Here is a 24,975-nt window from a genome sequence, read left to right on the forward strand (position 1 = left end):
CAACACAGTTAAGCATGTTTCCGACAGTTTCTATAGATGCCAAGAATCTGAGACGCCATTAGAAAGAATAGACTTTTCATTATTGAATAAGAAATGTCATTTAAAAAGAGAAGTCTGTGTGTGTCCAGTTGTTTGCTTTGTATTCACACTCTTACACGTCGATGGGGTCCAACCTGAACGTTGAGATATTTGGATTTTACAATTCCCTCAGTTCTATAGTCTATCCAGGATGATAAAAGAATTAACATTAAATAATGTAAAGATATCCCAATTAGGAGTACCAGCAACCACAGGGGTAGTGATTTCACCTTCACTGAGGAGAGCTCCTAACTAGGACTGTAATCCTTTTGAACAGCGTAACAATCCTTTATTACACTAACCACCATGGTTAGTTGTGACAGTTAATTCTAAATGGTGGGTAAAATGGCTGGTTTAGGTACCCTACACCCTTTCAGGACTAGACTGGTGCAGTCCAGTGTGTCCAGTCATGCATCCTGTCCTGCTACCTTCTCCTAGGTTATATCCCAAATCGCACCCTATTCCCTACATAGTGCACCACTTTTGGCCAGAGCCCTTTAGTGCACTATGTAGGGAATAGGATGCCATTTTGGACACAGCCCTAGCCTCCACAGTAACAGCATTCATTTAAATTGACAGCTGCATCCAGAGAAATTATCTGAGCAGTGAGCAGTACTGAGCACTAGCCACCCCTCATTTGGCAGCGGGGTAAGTGGATTGACTCAGGGGACTGGTACGTCCCAGGCTAATTTGGAGATAATCTGCTAATGGCGTCACTCCAGAGGGTCATTTCTGTTGGATTTAGCAATAATAATTAAATAATAATTACCCTTCCCTCTCCATCATTCAACCATTTACTACTTTGGAGTGTTTAGTGAGTGCTATAGTAAAGCAATCATAGTCCTAGTAAGTGCATGGTTGCTCTTCAGTAACAAATGCTCTTGATTGGGACCAACAGGGGATAATCAGCAAATGCCATTTTCTTTTGCACCATGGCCTCTTCCTGATCCCTGTCTCAAGAGAAGCTTGCTGCTCTTCAGCAGCACTGACGCTAGGATGGATCTCTAACTAAGCTCTGTGTGAAATTAGTGTGTGCTGGACCACCCAGCTTCTATTCACCCATTGCACTGATGATAATGAACTAGCTAAGCACTCACCCAAGCTGACAAACTATTGGACACAGTGATTTACAGTCTCTATTTTAGCAATAGTCCCTAGAGTTAAATCACTATGTTTGGGTCTTTTTCTAAGGTCCTATCACTAGTCCATTGGATTATCTCCTCTTTTCTTCTCTTCACAATGGCCTCGAGATCTCACACTGTAGTGCTCTCGCAGTCTATGATGCTGTCTCTTTGTATGTATGGTATGTGCATAAAATATGCCTAATCAGTTTTTCCGCCAGAGTATTAAGGGTAATTTGGAGGATCACCCTCCGGCTGTGACTTGAATTCACTGCTTGATTATAGAATACAATTAAATTCAGAATCACTCCAAAACACGAATAAAAAATAAAAGAACAACTACAGGCACTGAGTTTTCCTTCTCAAAGCCAAATCGAAGAAAGATAATTCATTTTAAATGCAGCAATTTTAAACTTGCACGTGTCTTTGTAGTTGCGGAGAGAAACTTGGTGTCTCTAAACATTGATAAAGTCATAGTTAATGTATTCAAAGTATGAATAGCCAAGCCATCGTTTTGCTCGTTAGGTAATCTGTAACGAGGATCCCTGGACATTAACAACAGTGTGAAGCCAGACAACCGTTTTGGTCCTGTTGTGTTCAGACAGAGTTTAGCGCTGTTTCATAAACGTTCCTCCTAGTTACGTGTGCTCAATTACTGCTGGCACCGCTCCAGACTACCACGCAGCATCTGGGCTGCCAACCTTCCAAATCAACATGAATAATTTAGCTGTCCAGATCAAAACTCTGCTTGTTAATATTCTTTCTTCAAAAAAGACTCCATCCTTCTCCTCATGTTAGTTTAATGTTGTTGGGTCTTTTATTTCCAGACCTCATAGGTTTCCTTTCCTTTTTCCTGTTGTCCCACAGCCCTCTTAGAACACTAGTATCTTTTCATTTGAGGTGCAAGTGTGTATTGTAATAATCCAGGCCGTTCACAGCAGTGGTGTATGTTTATTGAAAGTGTTTACCAGTAACCACTTCACCCACTCAGCTCTGGCTGTGTTTGTGTGACAGATGAGGTAGTTATTAGGACTTGCCGTCTGACATGGCGAGGAAAGGGGGGTGCTGGGAAACCGCAGGGCTGCATTGATCATGTCGTGTGCGCTGGGTTTATGACTGCTGTAATTGTTTTCTTCCCCGTAGATAAATCGCCTCACTTCCTGCGCCTGGGAGATGTGGAAGTCAACGCCGGGCAGAACGCCACCTTCCAGTGCATCGCCACCGGCCGGGATACCGTGAACAACAGGCTGTGGCTGCAGGTATGGACTGGGATTGGGAGCAGTGCTAGCCACTGAACAAATCAAATCAAATTTTAATCGTCACATGTGCCAAACACAACAGGACAACAGGACTTTACAGTGAAATGCTTACTTACGAGTCCCTAACCAACAATGCAGTTTAAAAAGAAAATACAGATAAGAATAATAGTTTAAAGTAACAAGTAATTAAAGAGCAGCAGTGAAATAACAATAGCGAGACTATATACAGGGGGTCTACTGATACCGAGTCAATGTGCGGGGGCACTGGTTATTTGAGGTAGTATGTATATGTAGGTAAAGTTATTAAAAGTGACTAGCCTGGGTAGCCATTTGACTAGATGTTCAGGAGTCTTATGGCTTGGGGCTAGAAGCTGTTTAGAATCCTCTAAGACCTAGACGTGGCGCTACCGGTACTGCTTGCCGTGCGGTAGCAGAGAGAACAGTCTATGACTAGGGTTTTTATTTATTTATTTTTTTATTTCACCTTTATTTAACCAGGTAGGCAAGTTGAGAACAAGTTCTCATTTACAATTGCGACCTGGCCAAGATAAAGCAAAGCAGTTCGACAACATAGAAAAACACAGAGTTACACATGGAGTAAAACAACATACAATCAATGATGCAGTAGAAAAAAATAAGACTATATACAATGTGAGCAAATGATGTGAGATAAGGGAGGTAAAGGCAAAAAATGCCATGGTGGCAAAGTAAATAAAGTATGGCAAGAAAAACACTGGAATGGTAGATTTGTAGTTTGAAGAAAGTTAAAAGTTAAAATATAAATAATATGGTGCAAAGGAGCAAAATAAATAAAATAAATAAATACAGTAGGGGAAGAGGTAGTAGTTTGGGCTAAATTAAAGATGGGCTATGTACAGGTGCAGAGATCTGTGAGCTGCTCTGACAGCTGGTGCTTAAAGCTAGTGAGGGAGATAAGTGTTTCCAGTTTTAGAGATTTTTGTAGTTCGTTCCAGTCATTGGCAGCTGAGAACTGGAAGGAGAGACGACCAAAGGAGGAGTTGGCTTCAGGGGTGACCAGAGAGATATACCTGCTGGAGCGCGTGCTACAGGTGGGTGCTGCTATGGTGACCAGTGAGCGGAGATAAGGGGGGACTTTACCTAGCAGGGTCTTGTAGATGACCTGGAGCCAATGTGTTTGGCGACGATTATGAAGTGAAGGCCAGCCAACGAGAGCATACAGGTCGCAGTGGTGGGTTGTATATGGGGCTTTGGTGACAAAACGGATGGCACTGTGATAGACTGCATCCAGCTTGTTGAGTAGGGTATTGGAGGCTATTTTGTAAATGACATCGCCGAAGTCGAGGATTGGTAGGATGGTCAGTTTTACGAGGGTATGTTTGGCAGCATGAGTGAAGGATGCTTTGTTGCGAAATAGGAAGCCAATTCTAGATTTCACTTTGGATTGGAGATGATTGATGTGAGTCTGGAAGGAGAGTTTACAGTCTAACCAGACACCTAGGTATTTGTAGTTGTCCACAAATTCTAAGTTAGAACCGTCCAGAGAAGTTATGCTGGATGGGCGGGCAGGTGCAGGCAGCGATCGGTTGAAGAGCATGCATTTAGTTTTACTTGTGTTTAGGAGCAGTTGGAGACCACGGAAGGAGAGTTGAATGGCATTGAAGCTCGTCTGGAGGGTTGTTAACACAGTGTCCAAAGAAGGGCCAGAAGTATACAGAATGGTGTCGTCTGGAGTATGGTGGCTGGAGTATGACAATTTTTAGGGCCTTCCTCTGTCACCGCCTGGTATAGAGGTCCTGGATGGCAGGAAACTTGGCCCCAGTGATATACTGGGCCGTTCGCACTACCCTCTGTTAGAGGTCGAGCGATTATGATTTTTTTCAACGCCGATACCGATTATTGGAGGACCAAAAAAAAACAATACCGATTAATCGGCTTTTTAATTTTTTTTTATTATTATTATTTATTTTTTAATATATATATTTTTTATATATATTTGTAATAATGACAATTACAACAATACTGAATGAACAATGAACACTTTGATTTTAACTTAATATAATTCATCAATAAAATAAATTTAGTCTCAATTATATAATGAAACATGTTTAAATATTGTTAAAACAAAGTGTTGGAGAAGAAAGTAAAAGTGCAATATGTGCCATGTAAAAAAGCTAACGTTTAAGTTCCTTGCTCAGAACATGAGAACATTTGAAAGCTGGTGGTTCCTTTTAACATGAGTCTTCAATATTCCCAGGTAAGAAGTTTTAGGTTGTAGTTATTATAGGATTATTTCTCTCTATACCATTTGTATTTCATATACCTTTGACTATTGGATGTTCTAATAGGTACTTTAGTATTGCCAGCCTAATCTCGGGAGTTGATAGGCTTGAAGTCATAAACAGAGCAATGCTTGAAGCATTGTGAAGAGCTGCTGGCAAACACAGTAAAGTGCTGTTTGAATGAATGCTTACGAGCCTGCTGCTGCCTACCACCGCTCAGTCAGACTGCTCTATCAAATCATAGACTTAATTATAATACAATAACACACAGAAATACGAGCCTTAGGTCATTAATATGGTCAAATCCGGAAGCTATCATTTCGAAAACAAAACATTTATTCTTTCAGTGAAATACGGAACCGTTCCATATTTTATCTAACGGGTGGCATCCATAAGTCTAAATATTGCTGTTACATTGCACAACCTTCAATGTTATGTCATAATTACGTAAAATTCTGGCAAATTAGTTTGCAACAAGCCAGGCTGCCCAAACTGTTGCATATACCCTGACTCTGCGTGCAATGAACGCAAGAGAAGTGACACAATTTCCCTAGTTTAATATTGCCTGCTAACATGAATTTCTTTTAACTAAATATGCAGGTTTTAAAAAATATACTTCTGTATATTGATTTTAAACGAAAGGCATTGATGTTTATGGTTAGGTACATTCATGCAACGATTGTGCTTTTTTCGCAAATGCGCTTTTGTTAAATCATCCCCCGTTTGGCGAATTTGGCTGTCTTTGTTAGGAAGAAATGGTCTTCACACAGTTCAATGAGCCAGGCGGCCCAAACTGCTGCATATAACCTGACACTGCTGCACAGAACGCAAGAGAAGTGACACAATTTCCCTAGTTAAAAGACATTTATGTTAGCAGGCAATATGAACTAAATATGCAGGTTTAAAAATATATACTTGTATATTGATTTTAAGAAAGGCGTTGATGTTTATGGTTGGGTACACATTGGTGCAACGACAGTGCTTTTTTCGCGAATGCGATTGTTAAATCACCCATTTGGCGAAGTAGGCTGTGATTCAATAATAAATTAACAGGCACCGCATCGATTATATGCAACGCAGGACAAGCTAGATAAACTAGTAATATCATCAACCGTGTGTAGTTAACTAGTGATTATATTAAGATTGATTGTTTTTTATAAGAAACGTTTAACGCTAGCTAGCACCTTACCTTGGCTCCTTGCTGCATTTGCATAACAGGTAGTCAGCCTGCCACGCAGTCTCCTTGTGGCGGGCCATGATCGGTGTCCAAAAATGCCCATTACCGATTGTTATGAAAACTTGAAATCGACCCTAATTAATCGACCATTCTGATTAATCGGTCGACCTCTACCCTCTGTAGTGCCTTGCAGTCAGAGGCCGAGCAGTAGCCATACCAGGCAGTGATGCAACCAGTCAGGATAATCTTGATGGTGCAGCTGTAGAACCTTTTGAGGATCTGAGGACCCATGTCAAATCTGTTCAGTCTCCTGAGGGGGAATAGGTTTTGTCGTGCCCTCTTCACGACTGTCTTGACGTGCGTGGACCATGTTAGTTTGTTGGTGATGTGGACACCAATGAACTTTAAGCTCTCGACCTGCTCCACTACAGCCCTGTCGATGAGAATGGGGGCGTGCTCGGTCCTCTTTTTCTTGTAGTCCACAATCATCTCCTTTGTCTTGATCATGTTGAGGGAGAGGTTGTTGTCCTGGCACCACAAAGTCAGGTCTCTGACCTCCTCCCTATAGGCTGTCTCGTCATTGTCTGTGATCAGGCCTACCACTGCAAATTGAATGATGGTGTTGGAGTCGTGCCTGGCCGTGCAGTCATGAGTGAACAGGGAGTACAGAAGCGGACTGAGCACACACCCCTGAGGGGCCCCTGTGTTGAGGATCAGCGTGGCGGATGTGTTTTTACCTACCCTTACCACCTGGGGGCGGCCCGTCAGGAAGAGGGAGGTGTTTAGTCCCAGGGACCTTAGCTTATTGATGAGCTTTGAGGGTACTATTGTGTTGAACGCTGAGCTGTAGTCAATGAATAGCATTCTCACATAGGTGTTCCTTTTGTCCAGGTGGGAAAGGGCAGTGTGGAGTACAATAGAGATTGCATCATCTGTGGATCTGTTGGGGTGGTATGCAAATTGGAGTGCGTCTAGGGTTTCTGGGATGATGGCGTTGAACCTCTGGACTGATGTATAAGGATGCGGGTCAAACTGTTTATGGATCATACCAACTGACAAAAAGTAACCTTAAAATTACCCCACAGTACAATTCATCACTGAGCATTGTGTCCTCAAAACTCAAACACCTCTCTACCCCTTCTCAAATCCAATACCTGGCTCAAGGAAATGCCATGTCTTTTTGGGGAAATTTCTATTAAGAAAGAATGCAGTAAAATGAATTTTGTCAGCTAGGGCTGCGGGAAAATTGCTGTTCAGGTGAGGGCATGATCTAAGCCCTCCCTAATGCCTAGGGTGAACTGATAAGACCCACAGAAATAGAGCGAGAGAGGGATGGAGGTGAGAAGGAGGTAGGGAGGGAATAAGAGAACTCCTCTCATGGATGACTGGGTGGAAAAGAGGCGACGTGACCTTTTCGGTGCCGGCGGTTGTGGAGGTGAAAATGTAAAAGAGGCACTGCTGTTGACACCAAACTGGTCTGATAACGATCCCAGTGATGATAAGCTCTAAGAGGAAGTGGTGCTTTAACAGACCCATTCATTGGCTCCTGCCGAGATACACTTTTATGTGCTATCAGCCAGACGCATCCTTGATGTTTGAAAGATTATACAAACTTTGTTTGTTTTTAATAAGTAACTCCAGATTTGATAAATAATCCGTCATCTTCCCGATTTAATGCAACGTCCTTCCAATAAGTGCATACACATATGTTTTCCTTGTTGTTTTTATCTTGCAGAGGAGAAATGGGGAGGACATTCCCGTGGCGTCGACTAAGAACATCAACCACAGGCGGTTCGCTGCCTCTTTCAGACTCAAGGAAGTGACTAGTCTGGACCAAGACCTTTACCGATGTGTCACCCAGTCAGAGAGAGGATCTGGTGTGTCCAACTTTGCCGGACTCATCGTCAGAGGTATGTGTGTCCTCATCAGATGATATCCTGGTATGTAAATTCATCCATGCGCATCTGATTATTACCTCATAAATCTACCATATGTATTTGACTGATTGTAAAGTATTTGATTACAATAAATGGTGTACATCAATTTTGTCAATTGTAGTTTTGAACTCAGTTGCAAAACTCCAAAAATATTCCATAAAGATTATGCAGTTATCAAAAATAAATATGTGAGGGAACACACAACTAGCATATGTTTATTCAGGCAGAGGAATTTGAATATTATTTGGATATTCAAATGAGAATCACCAAAAGGGAGAATAATTACACAAGTTCTCATGTCATGATGTCTGAAGTCTGCTTGTGGAAATGCTTCTCAGATGTGGTCAGTGGAGAGAGCAGACAGGCTTGGCTCCCAGCCATGCTTCAACAGACACCTCATAATGAGGAGACGTCTTTCTCTCTCTCTCTCTCTCTCTCTCTCTCTCTCTCTCTCTCTCTCTCTCTCTCTCTCTCTCTCTCTCTCTCTCTCTCTCTCTCTCTCTCTCTCTGTGTCTCTCTGTCTCTCTGTCTCTGTGTGTGTGAGCTGCTCTGCATATCTCCAGCCACACAGATAATTAGTGCAGACAATCAATCTTGGATTCTTCAAAGTTCCTACCTCTGGCCCCAACCAAGAGGAAGGGAAGGCCAGTTTTTTTGCATCAGTAAAGCAAATCTTATTTTTAGCTTGGGCCAGAGGGTCCCAGAACCCTGGTGTTAGAAGGTAGTTCAACATTAACTGCACTGACAGGTCCAATATCTCACTAGCGCTTGAAAGAAGACATCCTGCTACACCGATCCGAAAGATGGTAATTTTAAAGGAAATTTTGGGGCCATTGATACGGGCGGCCCATAATGAGAGCTGGCATGGAGTTGCCCATTGTCGTTTATGACCTAAGGGTAGTAGTTTATTAGTGGCTGCTCTGCCAAAGCCGAAGTGACAGAGGATGCTGCCGGCTATTTTGGTCCCCTTTGTAACAAATGAAAATTTCAGTGGCAAATTCCTTTCACAGAAGAACTATTGATCTATATGTCCCCCAGCGGTGAGAGAAACAACACACTGTGGCGCACAATTGACTTTGTCATGAGGTATGCGTGGCTCCCAGAGCTTTTTGAGTAATCATGTTTCCCCCTTCCTAGTAGAAACTAAACTTTATTGACAAGGTTGCTCATTGGAACAGAGCCTAAAACAAACATGCCTGGTGAGCTCTGCTTTAACAAATGAAAGCAACCTGTTCACGGCTTTGATCGTTAAAGTTATTTCTTACAGCTTATTGAAATGATTGCTGAGGTGACCTTAGGTGCAATTTCAAATATGGTATTTCATATCTTATCCAAGGCTCTATGATCAGGAAACCATGTGAAATATGTACTTCATCTAAGGGGTTCTAGTCGGTTGTCTTCTTGTGCATGTATGTGTGTGTACACTTTAATAACTGTTGTGTAGATAGTGTGCTGTCATCTCCCCCCTTGTGTATGTGTGGGGGACAGTGTGGTTCCCTGCCGTAAACAAGCTGGCTGATTGGTGGCAGACACGACTGTCAGCAGAGGAGCAGGCTGGGAGATATTTTCTGCTTAAAAGTAGATTCAAACTGCCAGCTCATCCCACACTGAAGAAAGGCTCCTGCTTGACAACCCCAGGCTCAAAGAGAGATTGTTAAACTCTGATGAAGCCTCATAATGATGACAAAGAAAGAACTTGGAATGCACAGAAAAGAGAAACACCAAGAAAGGAACATATTTTTCTAATGATATGAAACTGGATTGATTCCAAGCCACGAGGGCTTCTGGAGTATGTTTGCTGGTTAACCACAGGGTTTGAGAGGCAGAATGATTGTCACCTTGTAGATGATAGCCTAATACCGCCTCTCCAAACAGTGTCTGCGTGCTGGAGGTAAGGTGGGGCAGACAGATGGTGGAAGGGATCACTCCTCTGTGTCCTGTAACAGCATCAGTCAGATGGAGATTGCTGCGTGCGCTTTGTTGTTCCAAGGCCTGCCCTGTCACTGTCATTTCTCAGATCTTGTCATTAGCTTTCAAAAAAGCCAGCGCGGACACGAGCGTTTCCTCCCACACAAAATGAAGTTGCTGCAGCTCTCTCTCTCCTCCCACTGTTTTTTTTATCAACATACTGCCTTGGAGACTGTCGACTATATCGACAATAAATGAAAATCAATTACTATTAGAATGGCTCCGGAGCCAGGGCTGTTTGGGGCTGGGTTAGACTAGTCACAGCAGAGTTGAGCTGCAGGTTGGTCAGTCAGTAAGTTGTGTGACTGCAAGGCGGATGTTTATTAGCGTGGCCTGCTGAAGGATGTGAGAGATGGATGAGACAAGGTTCAAGGAGCAGTAATGCGAGGGCTCGGCGATATCATTCCACACTGTCACCACACACATGATGGATGGGCTGCTTGGGGAGAAGCAATAATGCCAGCTGATGAAAGATTTCTCTGCATCCCTCTCTCTCTCTCTCTCTCTCTCTCTCACTCACTCACTCACTCACTCACTCACTCACTCTACCTGCTCAGCCCAACTACCTGCTCAGCCCAACTAGCTATATCTTCACTCCTCTGTTATGAAGCCCTAAATGGGGAGAGTCAGCGTGCCTGCCATGCCTAAAACCTTCCGCATGCTACTGTGCATTTTATTGGAAGCATATTTATAGTTTTTTAGTTGAAAGAAGACATTTTGTGTGTCAGTTACTCCAGACCTCCTCTCTTGTGTTTACGCCGTTTCCTCCAAACATCATAATGAAATGAGAACGGTCCTCGCCTACAGGTACAAGTACAAATTAGATTGGCAATTGCCTCTGCATTTAAATGGCCTTTTTCCTCTTTCTAGTTTTTCCGTTGATGGGGTTGGTTTGTTTTCTTGGAAAACTACTTCTACCTAATAAACAACGGGTTCAATAATTTCATTGTTTTTGATCAAATATATTGTGAAGGTTTCTGGTTTGTTTTAGTTGTCTATTAGTTATCCAGTATTTTGACCCAGTACAATTACCAGGAAAAAGAGTTTCAGGAATTCAAAAAAAAAAAAATAGATGTTTTATTGCCACATACACTGGATAGGTGCAGTGAAATGTGTTTTCACGGGGTCAGCCATAGTAGTACAGTGCCCCTGGAGCAAATTATGGTGAAGTGCTTTGCTCAAGGGCACATCGACAGATTTTTCACCTTGTAGGCTTGGGTATTAGAACCAGCGACCTTCTGTTACTGGCCCAATGCTCTAAACGCTAGGCTACCTGTAGCCCAAGTCCTGAGGTGACCTTAAAGGGAAACGTAGAAATACAGTGCCCTTGGAAAGTATTCAGACCCCTTGACTTTTTCCACGTTTTGTTACAGCCTTATTCTAAAATGTATTAAATAGTTTTTTTCCTCATCGGTCTACACACAATACCCCATAATGACAAAGCAAAAACAGTTTTTTAGAAATGTTTGCTAATTTATAAAAAATAAAATGAAATATCACATTTTCATAAGTATTCAGACCCTTTACTCAGTACTTTGTTGAAGCACCTTTGGCAGGGATTACAGCATCAAGTCTTCTTGGGTATGACGCTATAAGCTTGGCACACCTGCATTTGGGGAGTTTCTCTCATTCTTCTCTGCAGATGCTCTCAAGCTCGGTCAGGTTGGATGGGGAGAGTTGCTGCACAGCTATTTTCAGGTCTTTCCAGAGATGTTCGATCGGGTTCAAGACCGGGCTCTGGCTGGGCCACTCAAGGACATTGAGACTTGTCCCGAAGCCACTCCTGTGTTTTCTTGGCTGTGTGCTTAGGGTCATTGTCCTGTTGGAAGGTGAACATTCGCGCCAGTCTGAGGTCCTGATTGCTCTAGAGCAGGTTTCCATCAAGGATCTCTCTGTACTTTGCTCCATTCATCTTTCCCTTGATCCTGACTAGTCTCCCAGTCCCTGCCGCTGAAAAACATCCCCACAGCATGATGCTGCCACCACCATGCTTCACCGTAGGGATGGTGCCAGGTGTCCTCCAGGCATGTGCCTTTTACTGAGGAGTGGCTTCCGTCTCGCCACTCTACCATAAAGACCTGATTGGTGGAGTGCTGCAGAGATGGTTGTCCTTCTGGAAGGTTCTCCCATCTCCACAGAGGAACTCTAGAGCTCTGTCAGAGTGATCATCGGGTTCTCGGTCACTTCCCTGTACAAGGCCCTTCTCCCCCAATTGCTCAGTTTGGCTGGGGGGCCAGCTCTAGGAAGAGTCTTGGTGGTTCCATACTTCTTCCATTTAAGAATGATTGAGGCAATTGTATTCTTGGGGACCTTCAATGCTGCAGACAATGGAAACAGGATGCACCTGAGCTCAACTAGCAAAGGGTCTGAATACCTATTTAAATAAGGTGTTTCTGTTTTTTTATTTTTAATACATTTGCAAAATGTTCAAATAACTTGTTTTCGCTTTGTCATTATGGGGTATTGTGTGTAGATTTCTGAGGAAATGTTTTTATATAATCCATTTTAGAATAAGGCTGTAATGTAACAAAATGTGGAAAAAGTCAAGGGGTCTGAATACTTTCTGACGGAACTGTACATTTAACATGCATTTTCATATGTGCTTTCTGGCACTAGTGCAATAGGCCCACCATAGCTGTGTCCATCTCAAATGCTGTTATGTTATTGGTTTATTTTATTTTCCAGCTTAGCCTAATTCGGAAATCATTTTTGCGGCACGTGTCTCATGAACTACTGAGATGGAGAGAGATGAATTTGTTTAGAAAACAAGGAAACTAACACATTTAAAAACGATAGGGAAACCTCTACAGGGGAGTGTCCCTGGGTTCAGGTATTGTGTGTTCTGCTGGGACACTATAATCACCACCACCATACACTACTCACCAGCTTATGATAGTGTTACATCCACCTGGGTATTAATAATGCAAAAAGCTATTCAATGACTTTCTAATTTTATGGTCTTCTGTTGGGCTTAATTCAAGAAAATACAAATATGTCTCACGAACAAAATATTTCTATGGATGCCCTGCAGGGCTAAAAACTGAACAGGGCCTTTTTGTAGATAATTGTTAGGTTCCATAGACAAAAGCACAGGTCACATCAGATTGGCTGAACCAAAGCACTGGATTCCATCTCAGACTAACAGTGCCATAATACATGTACCACCCGCAGTATATGATTAACAGATGATTAAGTGGAGGGTGAACAGGTGGACATTAATAAAAGGTACTATATGCAGAAGTGTGAATACCAGACTTTGTGATGGTAACGTGAGTTCATAAAGATATGGGCCAGCACCAGTACAGTGACTGTCAGATTGGACTTGCTGTGATCTCTGAGTATTGCCGCTGCTGTTGAAATAGCTGCAACAAAGTAATCGGCCGACAGCCATCTGGACAGGGAGAGAGAAAAAGAGGCCTGTGTGACGTGCAGAGCCAGAGACCGACTCCGTCTGAGAGGACAACACGTCTCCTTATGGGCTGTAGTCTGCCAGCACTCTTCATAAAGAAACGTCAGACCCTTTACAGGCCTTATATTGGTCTTAAAGTGATGGAATGACATGACAATGGCTGCTCATGTCCCTCAGTATGTTTATTCAGACATTACATAGGACGCTTCCATTAGTTAGTTAACTCTCTAGGGGGAGGGTTTCATTAGCTTCTATTGCAGTGAGAATGGTGAATGTAGTAAATGTTATTTGGTTAAAAAATGATGATGTGGTGTTCCTGTGCTGGATCTTATTTCCCAAATGATTTATCGTATTTCAAGATATTTTTCTAAATATTTTTTACCTTTAATCGTCTTAAGGTAAAATATCTTGAAATAAGATACATGACTTGTATTAAGCCTATTTTAAGGTTCAAATAATCAAAATTATCTGACAATGACTTTAGATAATTTAGCTTGGTTCGAACCCCCCCTCACTAATTTTAAGTGAATTATTACTCAATATAAGATATTTAGGCTTGCTTAGATTTCACTTTTTGCAGTTTAGTCCAGGATGCTCTGGGCCAGACTCCAGACCTATCCAGACTGACTGGAAGGGGAACCATCTGGTTATTCTGAGAGTGTTTGATAGTTTGGCGCCCTCGGTCTAGCTCAGGGATGAAAAACAAGACGATTCTAACTTAAACATGTTGCTGATGCTGATCAGTTCATTGGGGGTCTGACAATGACTCATCTTATTAGGTTGATTATCAATTTGGAAATTATTTTTGAAAAATAACACACAGATAACACACAGATGTGGAAATAACACACAGATGTGGAAATCTTTTGCCAAAAATAGATAAAGTTAAAAATTGAAACGCATTTAGGTGTATGCTATTCTAAGCCGTATGCTTTGATTCCCCCCTGTGTCCTCCAGAACCCCCGCGGCCTATCGCACCCCCTCAGCTGCTGGGCGTGGGGCCCACCTACCTCCTGATCCAGCTCAATGCCAACTCCATATTCGGGGACGGCCCCATCATTCTGAAGGAGGTGGAGTATCGCATGACATCAGGGAGCTGGATAGAGACCCATGCTGTCAACTCCCCTAACTACAAGCTGTGGCACCTGGACCCAGACACAGAGTACGAGATCCGTGTGCTGCTCACCAGACCAGGGGAGGGGGGCACCGGCCAGCCTGGACCACCTCTCATCACCAGGACAAAGTGTGCCGGTAAGTCTCCATCTCCGTTCTTCCTTTTTTTTCCCGCAATTGTTGTTCATTCTGTCTTTTTCCCCTCGCTGTTACCTCTCTTCATGTCTCACTGCTCTGTGATATTTGCATACAGATAATTGCCTGGGGCCTTCTTATAAAACATAATTGGAAAAGCCAGGAAAAATAAACAAGGTTTCTGGTGGAGGTAGTGTCATGGCTGTCACTCACTAAGAGTTCCTCTCAGATCTAAGGAAATAAACTAACATGCTTTTCAGAACAATCTTTTCCAGTATTTACCCTGGGGTCCATGATGACAAACCTGCAAAAGGTATTCTCAATCATTTATGCCAGGGCGGCGTGATACCCACACGCTTGGGTTGCCATGGCATCTGTATTAAGCAGCATACCAACAAGGCCAGGACTAGATAAAGAAGTTATATGGGGGAGCACGTAGTGGAGTGGTTGTGTTCGGAGAAGGAATCTGAAGATGGAAAGTGGTTATTAAGAATGATGCAGAATGTATGCAGTGTTTCATTACTCTGGGCATTGCCTGTCCATCAGCCTGAGACACTATCCATCTATTCCCCTGCCTGGTGCTCAGGAGTGAATAGACCAGCTGTATTCCCAGATTGACATTCAGAGGGCAGACTCTGCAGTTTTGCGTTTACTCTTCTCGGCTACTGTCAGGGTGTAGAGGGAGATTTTCAGGGAATATCGTCCAGGTACAGCCCTGTAGGCTGCTTACGAGGAGATGTCTACTGTACAGTGCATTTGGAAAGTATTCAGACCCCTTGACTTTTTCCCCAAAAAATGTACCTTACAGCCTTATTCTAAAATGGATTCAATATTTTTTTCCCCTCATCAATCTAAACACAATGCCCCATAATCCACGGCACGGCAAGCAATACCGGAGCGCCAAGTCTAGGACCAAAATGCTCAGCTTCTACCCCCAAGCCATAAGACTGCTGAAGTATTAATCAAATGGCCACCTGGACTATTTACATTGACCCCGCCTCCCCCCCATTGTTTTCACACTGCTGCTACTTGCTGTTTATTATCTTTGCATAGTCACTTTACAAATTACCTATACTAACCTGTACCCCCACACATTGACTCGGTACCCCCTGTATATAGCCTCGTTATTGTTATGTAATTTTCTTGTGTTACTTACATTTTTTTTTACTTTAGTTTATTTAGTCATTCTTTTCTTAACTCTATTTCTTGAACTGCATTGTGGGTTAAGGGCTTGTAAGTAAGCATTTGACGGTAAGGTCTACACCTGTTGTATTCTGTGCATGTGACAATTAAAATTTGATTTGATTTGAATTCCCAAGCAAAAACAGGTTTTTAGACATTTTTTAAATAAGTTTTCAGACCTTTTACTTTATAATTTGTTGAAGCACCTTTGGCAGCAATTACAGCATTGAGTCTTCTCGGGTATGACGCTACAAGCTTGGCACACCTGTGTTTGGGGAGTTTCTCCCATTCTTCTCGGGAGATCCTCTCAAGCTCTGACAGGTTGGATGGAGAGCTTTGCTGCACAGCAATTTTTTTTTTCTTTCCTGAAGCCACTCCTGCGTTGTCTTGGCTGTGTGCTTAGGGTCGTTGTCCTGTTGGAAGGTAAACCTTTGCTCCAGTCTGAGGTCCTAAGCACTCTGGAGCAGGTTTTCGTCAAGGATCTCTCTGTACTTTGCTCCGTTCATCTTTCCCTTGATCCTGACTAGTCTCCCAGTCCCTGCCGCTGAAAAACATCCCCACCACAGCATGATGCTGCCACCACCATGCTTCACCGTAGGGATGGTGCCAGGTTTCCTCCAGACGTGACGCTTGGCACTCAGGCCAAAGAGTTCAATTTTCCAGAGAATCTTGTTTCTCATGGTCTGAGTCCTTTAGCTGCCTTTTGGCAAACTCCAAGCAGGCTGTCGTGTGCCTTTTACTGAGGAGTGGCTTCCGTCTGGCCACTCTCATAACAAAGGGTCTGAATACTTATGTAATTAAGGTATTTCTGTTTTTTATTTTTTTATGTGTGTAGATTGATGAGGGAAAAAATAATTTAATCAATTTTAGAATAAGGCTGTAACGTAACAAAGTGTGGAAAAAGTCAAGGGGTCTGAATACTTTCCGAATGCACTGTATGTCTCTGCCTTCATCCATCATAGACAATCATATAATAATCTTCTCCTTGACCAAGTGAATTATGCTCTGCCCATGGAATTGGCAGGATTGTATTATACTGTATGTTTATGGTAATACAGGAAGCTTTTTTATCAGTATCTTCCATTTCCCCTTAGTTTTTCCGAAATCTCACTGCATTCTCCCACCTAGCAAAATGGGTAGGATTAGTTTGAAACATTAGTTTAATATAGACCCTAATATCCACAGCTAAAGGCACCCTCGGTGACTAGATGGCACATTTGAGAGATGTAGGCACCAAGCGTCTGTGTGGTCACAGCAGAACACATTTTGATTACTGGGCTTACATTCAAATATTAGTCTAATATATACATACAGGATATATCGCTCAGGGGGTTTTATTATGTCCTGTATGTATGCCATAGAGGCTTTTATATTAGACTACTTTTCCCCTAAGAATCCTTTTGAGATTAATAGTTGAATTTAAATACGATTTTAATGTCATAGTAAGGCATCATTTCAGCTAGTGTTTTCCAGCTTGTAACTGGAATCAAGTTGAGTGATTGGAAGACGTCATTAGGGATGTTGTACAAAGGTAACATCACGGGTGACAATCAAATAGTGTGTATCTTACGTGACAGGGGACAGAGGAAGCAGGACATCCTGTTTTCTATCTGAAGCATAAATGTTAAGCATCCTCCCCATCCCGGAATGGGTGCAGTGAGCAAGTGCAGGCCAAGAATGGCAAACGATGCTCAGTGATGTATTATGTACGTCTTCGCCTCCTACAAAAATAAAATGAACTTCCTGTCGCATTGTTTAACCTTTTTCTGTGAACTTCAGTTTATTTTCACTCATACTATTATGATAAGGGAAAAAAGGACAATGAAAATGACATGGGCTCCTGGGTAGCAGAGAGGTGGGGTGGCCCGCAGTCAATCTCACGTTTCCTGATTTGCAGGGTGAGCAAACGCATTCTGAAAATGGTCAAGGTGCCTCTCCCCAGAGAGTTTGCATTTGTATTTATCTTTTTCCGTGATTTATTTCTTCAAAATGTCAAGCCATTTCAGCAAAATAACATATTGATCATTTGTCCATGCTTCACTGTTAACAAAGAAACAATTCCAAGGCTGTGAAATTTAAGCTAATAAGTGCTGGTGCATGTTCCTGCCACCATTGATTGCTGTGTAGACTTCACATTCCTGATATTTCTCTTTCCCCACCATTTTGTCTAATACTATTGTAGCCGTGTTAAAATGGGTGGGTCCGTTAGTGTCTGGTTGATTTTTATGGGGGTGGCATTCATACCATGTTGTCATGGGTCCCAGTACATTAAGCAGATGTCATGCACCACCATGGTTCCCACCTGTACTTAATTACCCCTGACTGCCTGAGACCACATAGACTAACCTGCAAGTCCCCCGTTGTCCTGACATAAGCACTGCCAAGAAGAGAAAAGTGGAGTTTCAGCTTGCCTGGTGACATCACCAGACGGTAAATAAGTTAATAGAACAATAACAAATTTAGTTCCAAACCTCTCTGCCAATAACCTCAATTTTTTTTGTTTTCCCCTCCCCACTTTAAAGACCACTCCCAGACAATCCTAGCAAAATTCGTTTTTTTGCTAATAAGCTATTCATGTTTCATTTTGACAGTTTTAATGGAGAACTATTACAGTAAGGTACTTAATTGTTACCCAGAAAATATTTTGTATTGCTATACACATAGCTGCATTGGGACTTTAAAGGATACATTCAACTGGACATTTGAAATATAATATTTAACTCATCATAAGCTCATGTTGAGCTATGAATGTTAGGTTACTCAATATGTGCTCCGTGATTGGCAGAGTGAGCAGAGGCTTCATTTGGACCAGTTTCTTATTGAAAAGAGTTTCAGCAGTCCACCTCACTTTATGCTCCAAGGACCTAATGTGGTTTCCATACCGCTGCCTGCTCAAAAAACTCATCAGCTGGAAATTAAATTGTGTATAATGAAATTAACAGACCACTCTGTTCCAAATACCCTGTGGTGGTTTCACCGGAGAGTGTTAAAATGTTGTCACCTTTTTAAATTCAAACAGGAAACACTGTATTGAGTGTAGAGGAAGTGGTAGAGTTTTTAAGCTGACACTTGCACTAGAACAGTTTCCTGCATGACAGGCAGGCAGGGGAAATGAATGCTCTTACTACGCCAATGCACCATACGGCTTTGATTTGCCTGTACTCGTGCATTTTTACTAGCACCTCAGCCTCTACAAATGTTGCCATCTGTAACCGACCTGATTTGGTTTTAACCCTCTAGAGTCTAAGCCTTGTCTAACCCGGGTCTAAGCTAACATATGGAATTGTTTTAAGATGGTCATACCAAGTATCATTTAGCTATTGTAAAAAAATACAGTGGATTTAAAAAGTCTACACACCCCTGTTAAAATGCCAGGTTTTTGTGATGTAAAATAATGAGACAAAGATAAATCATGTCAGAACTTTTTCCACCTTTAATGTGACCTATAATGTGAACAATTCAATTGAAAAACAAACTGAAATCTTTGAGGGGGAAAAATGAAAAATAAAAACAATAACCTGGTTGCATAAGTGTGCACACCCTCTTATAACTGGGGATGTGGCTGTGTTCAGAATTAACCAATCACATTCAAACTCATGTTAAATAGAAGTCATTACACACCTGCCATCATTTAAAGTGACTCTGATTAATCACAAATAAAGTTCAGCTGTTCTAGTAGGATTTTCCTGACATTTTCTTAGTTTGCATCTCAGAGCAAAAGCCATGGTCTGCAGAGAGCTTCCAAAGCATCAGAGGGATCTCATTGTTGAAAGATATCAGTCAGGAGAAGGGTACAAAATCATTTCCAAAGCACTACATATACCATGGAACACAGTGAAGACAGTCATCATCAAGTGGAGAAAATATGGCACCACAGAGACATTACCAAGAACTGGACGTCCCTCCAAAATGTATGAAAAGACGAGAAGAAAACTGGTCAGGGAGGCTTCCAAGAGGCCTACAGCAACATTAAAGGAACTGCAGGAATTTCTGGCAAGTACTGGCTTGTGTGCTACATGTGACAACAATCTCCCGTATTCTTCATATGAATGGGCTATGGGATAGGGTGGCAAGACGGAAGCCTTTTCTTACAATGAAAAACATCCAAGCCCGGCTGAAGTTTGCAAAAACAAACATCAAGTCCCCCAAAAGCACGTGGGAAAATGTGTTATGGTCTGATGAAACCAAGGTTGAACTTTTTGGGCATAATTCCAAAAGGTATGTTTGGTGCAAAAACAACACTGCACATCACCCAAAGAACACCATACCCACAGTGAAGCATGGTGGTGGCAGCATCATGCTTTGGGGCTGTTTTTCTTCAGCTGGAACCGGGGCCTTAGTCAGGGTGGAGGGAATTATGAACAGTTCCAAATACCAGGCAATTTTGGCACAAAACCTTCAGGCGTCCGTTAGAAAGATGAAGAGGAAGTTCACCTTTCAGCACGACAACGACCCAAAGCACACATCCAAATCCACGAAAGCATGGCTTCACCAGAAGAAGATTAATATTTTGGAATGGCCCAGCCAGAGCCCAGACCTGAATCCAATTGAACAGCTCTGGGGTGATCTGAAGAGGGCTGTGCACAGGAGATGTCCTCGCAATCTGACAGATTTGGAGCGCTTTTGCAAAGAAGAGTGGGCAAATATTGCCACATCAAGATGTGCCATGCTAATAGACTCCTACCCAAAAAGACTGAGTGCTGTAATAAAATCAAAAGGTGCTTAAACAAAGTATTAGTTTATGGGTGTGCACACTTATGCAACCAGGTTATTGTGAGTTTTTTTATTTTTCCCCCTCAAAGATTTCAGTTTGTTTTTCAATTGAATTGTTCACGTTATAGGTCACATTAAAGGTGGAACAAGTTCTGACATGATTTATCTTTGTCTCATTATTTTACATCACAAAAATCTGCCATTTTAACAGGGGTGTGTAGACTTTTTAAATGCACTGTATATAAAAAACAATATTGGATGAAACATTGAATTTGGCATTACTGCTATAAGCCAATAGAAATGCATTGAATAACATAGTCACTACATGGAACAACAGATCCTTGAAGAACAGAGAAAGCCATCTTGTTTGGATGCTACAGACGTTTTTGTGAGAAGACTGATTTTCGTGATGTCTCATGGTCTGACGAACACCGCTCTAGCTCTGCCACCTTTTACCGCAGATGTGGAAGGGCAATATGGGTGGTTTCGGTGGATTGAGACGCAGCTCATCTCTAGCTTAAACATACGGATTTTTATTTGGATTTTTGCATTATGTTAATTCCATTTCGACAGGGGTGCGGAAATTGTAGGCACAAGTTGTGCTTTCAGAGCATCACAGGCTAGTATCTCTTGAAGCCAGTTTAAAAAGCATTTAACTCTGCAGCACCACCAGCTAGCACGCTGCTTGGTCCTCAGCCATTTACATTAGCCTCGCTCCTCCAGATAGACAAGTCCTGGGCTTCAGTAATACCACCCTTAACGTTGAAGCGCATTGGGATGGAGCAAGAGTAGCCATGGATCCATCTCAAATAGCACCCTATTCCCTATTTAGTGCACTACTTTTGACCAGAGCCCTATGGGATCCCCTATGGGCGCAGGTCAAAAGTAGTGCACTAAATCGTGAAAACGGTGTCATTTGGGACGGATCCCGTGTCTGGGCTGAGCAGAGGCTGATGCATCCACAGTCCAGTAACTGGTATAGTGTCAGGCTCCCTTTGCCTGATAGTCAGAACAGAAGCCTGTGTATCAGCACCACTCCTCCAGTGTTTTCTCCAAGGACCTCAGTCAGTGTGATAGTCAGACGTCACGCCCATGGCAAGACACCAATCCAATTAGTAAAGGTAATAGAGGACCACGAGTGGCTGACCATCATATTGCTGATTACACAAAAAAAAAGGTGTACAAAATGACCTCTCTGAGCTGACGTTTGCAGTGGCAGGCCTTTTATTGAGGCAATTTCAATTAAGTCATCGGCAGCCCTTCAGATGAACAGTAGAGCCAATAACATCCTAAGTAGAGCCAAGGTCAACAGTTCAACCTGTCCTGTGGATCTGAAATGAACGCATTCATTCAGGAATTTTCCACTTTTCGCTAATGTGTTGTCAAGGTGTTTGATTTGGTGTATGCTTTCGCTAATTGTCAGCATCTATTTGCTGAAAGCCGACTGGACCGGCAATTAGGAGTCTCGCGACAAACATTTTCACCATAACGGCTGTGTTTAGTGATGCAGTGTGGGCTATTTCCTCTCAGGTACAAACACACAAGCCTCCACCCCCATATGAACATTGACTTTTCACATATTATCAATGCTCAGTCTTAGATATTGATTTTGTTGGGGCCCTGCAGCCAGAAATACTATTAAGGGATCTACTTTTATCTGCCAATGATTATTTGAGTTCTGCATTCATTTCAAAAACCTTTAAAGATTAGTTTGTTTTGCCGTGTGAATGATTGTTCCTGCAAAACGGTGTGATTATGGCTCCCATTGATGTTATTAACATCCTGGAGTACACTGGGATTAATACTATTGATCTAGGTACTCAGTCTGTACTCTCCTCTTGACACCTTTGAAAATAACCACACACACACACACACACACACACACACACACACACACACACACACCTGTTCATGTTACTACTGATCTACCTCAGAGGTACTAGTGCTTCTATAAGGATTAATCCCTATAACGTTAGCTTATCTGTTGCCCATGAATTTGCCTGTAGTGAGACTGACACCACTGGTGGTGGGGTCGTTCGTAGGCCAGGGGTAGCTTTCACACTATCATCCTGCCAAAATACCCAGAAATTCTAAAAGGCACTGGAAGCTGAGATTGAGATATGTGTGTCATAAATGCACACGATGATACAGTATCAGAATGTGAGAGTGAAACAGTGAGACCCACTGTGTGTGGAATGATCAAAACATTAGTCGTTGTACTTTAGTAATATTAATAATAGCTGGTCGTTGTCCTAGTGGTAGCAGTCACGTTTGGGATCATACTCTAGGGTATGTGTTAGAGTTGTGCATGTGTTGGTGTGACTCCCTACTGGAATATGATGTTTTGGGGTTTGAGAGATTCAAAGGGGAGAGGAAATGCATTCCAACTGCCAAATTAGTTTGATAAATGACTGTCAACCAGTGAATGGCAAGGGACAGGAAGTTGGTAGATGACTTTCCTTACCTCAGGCGTTTCCAGAGAGTCTCCTGTGATGGGCATGGCATTACTCTTTCCACCCCCAACATGGGAGTCAAAGAAATAGGAGGCTGAGGGGGTAGAAGATGAATCATAAGGAATGTTGTTCAGACACTTTGACAATCCACACAGGACTGCTGAAGCATGGACTCTGATGTATTATTTAAATGCACCCTGTTTGGCATGGGTGGTAAATAGAGTTTCCTCTCTGTGTTGTTCCTCTCATATTACAGCTAATATTTCATACCATACATAGCTCAGGCCTGGCATAAAAACAAGTCCATCCTTTTGTCAATAAGACTCACTGTCAGCAGAGGAGGTGGATGTAGTGTTTCTCCTCCAAGGCAACAGTGTAATCACCTCTTTTGAGTAGGAAGGACCTCTCTTCCTTAACTTTTCCAAGTCCCCTGGCCAGTGTTCTCAATTAATGCAACACTGCTGGAGCTCTGGGAAAATAATGTGGGATCTTCTATCTATAAATCCTCTCATTTGCTTGTTTACTTCATTTTTAATCACGAGCACCTCCGAATAATCCTGCTTTGTGACTCGAGGGGATGTTTTTGTATTTGTTGTGTTTTTTTCCCGCTGCCTTACAAACCATTTTGACTGTATGTTGATTATTATTAATTGTGTAGCTGTTCAGTGCTTCACAGCATATAATGATGCAAACACAGGAATGCTTACTCTACAATAGGAAGGAGGCCAGCTTTTATTTCATCATGATAAAGGAGGATATTTACAAAGCAAAGCCATTTGTCCTGTCTCATTCCACACCGGGCACTGGAAAGGGATTAGGAGGGGGAACAATTCATATCAATTAAGATGGATTTAATGTGTCATGGCGCTATATCTGCCGGCTCAAGAAATGCCCCCCCATTAAAAACATTATTTGACTTGACCACTTCAGGGGCAATGTTCTGTATGATTAAAAATCTAGTTAATTTATTTTGTGTATTTTTGCTTCTATAATTGCCCCTGATAGTTTGAGAGAAAGTCTGTGAGATTGGTCAGATCTGTAGGTCATGTGTTATTTACAGCCCAGTAATTGATTTACAGCCCAGTAATTGAATGGGGTGCCCTGTCTATGGAGAACCCCAAGTAACTTCATTTGAGTTTTTATCCATATATTTTTCTTCACCTCCTTACTCAACCTCTCTGGTATCGCTTGCTCTCTTTGCCATCCATTAAAGATAGCGTATTCTACTCTGTATGCTAATGCATGACTCAAATCAAAGTCTTTCCATTGAGGATACTGTATTGTGTTGCTACTACATGGATCTACAGTTGAAGTCGGAAGTTTACATACACTTAGGTTGGAGTCATTAAAATTTGTTTTACAACCACTGAAATTTCTTGTTAACAAACTATAGTTTTGGCAAGTTGGTTAGGACATCTACTTTGTGCATGACATAAGTAATTTTTCCAACAATTGTTTACAGACAGATTATTTCAATCATAATTCACTGTATCACAATTCTAGTGGGTCAGAAGTTTACATACACTAAGTTGACTGTGCTTTTAAACAGCTTGGAAAATTCCAGAAAATGATGTCATGGCTTTAGAAGCTTCTGATGGGCTAATTGACATCATTTGAGTCAATTGTAGGTGTACCTGTGGATGTATTTCAAGGCCTACCTTCAAACTCAGTCCCTCTTTGCTTGACATCATAGGAAAATCAAAAGAAATCAGGCAAGACCTCAGAAAAAAATTGTAGATCTCTACAAGTCTGGTTCATCCTTGGGAGCGATTTCCAAACGCCTGAAGGTACCACGTTCATTTGTACAAACAATAGTACGCAAGTATAAACACCATGGGACCACGCAGCCGTCATACCGCTCAGGAAGGAGATGCGTTCTGTCTCCTAGAGATGAACATACTTTGGTGCGAAAGTGCAAATCAATTCCAGAACAACAGCAAAGGACCTTGTGAAGATGCTGGAGGAAACAGGTACAAAAGTATCCATATCCACAGTAAAACGAGTCCTATATTGACATAACCTGAAAGGCCGCTCAGCAAGGAAGCGAGCCAAAGGACACCATCCCAACCGTGAAGCACGGGGGTGGCATCATCATGTTGTGGGGGTGCTTAGCTGCAGGATGGGCTGGTGCACTTCACAAAATAGATGGCATCATGAGGAAAGAAAATT

General features: G+C 42.2%; 1 protein-coding gene across 13 annotated transcripts in view; it reads left to right on the top strand.

Annotated features, from left to right (window-relative positions):
- LOC115174875 (receptor-type tyrosine-protein phosphatase kappa) overlaps positions 1–24,975 on the top strand; it is a 193,910-nt gene that overhangs the window by 90,456 nt on the left and 78,479 nt on the right. For all 13 annotated transcript variants that reach the window (XM_029733853.1, XM_029733852.1, XM_029733857.1 and 10 more), the window contains exons 5-7: positions 2,343–2,458; positions 7,632–7,806; positions 14,168–14,461. In XM_029733853.1, coding sequence (XP_029589713.1) covers positions 2,343–2,458; positions 7,632–7,806; positions 14,168–14,461 — 585 coding nt within the window. The remainder of the gene's footprint in view (positions 1–2,342; positions 2,459–7,631; positions 7,807–14,167; positions 14,462–24,975) is intronic.

The sequence above is a fragment of the Salmo trutta genome, chromosome 35, assembly GCF_901001165.1.
Source record: "Salmo trutta chromosome 35, fSalTru1.1, whole genome shotgun sequence".
Classification (NCBI taxonomy): Eukaryota; Metazoa; Chordata; class Actinopteri; order Salmoniformes; family Salmonidae; genus Salmo; species Salmo trutta.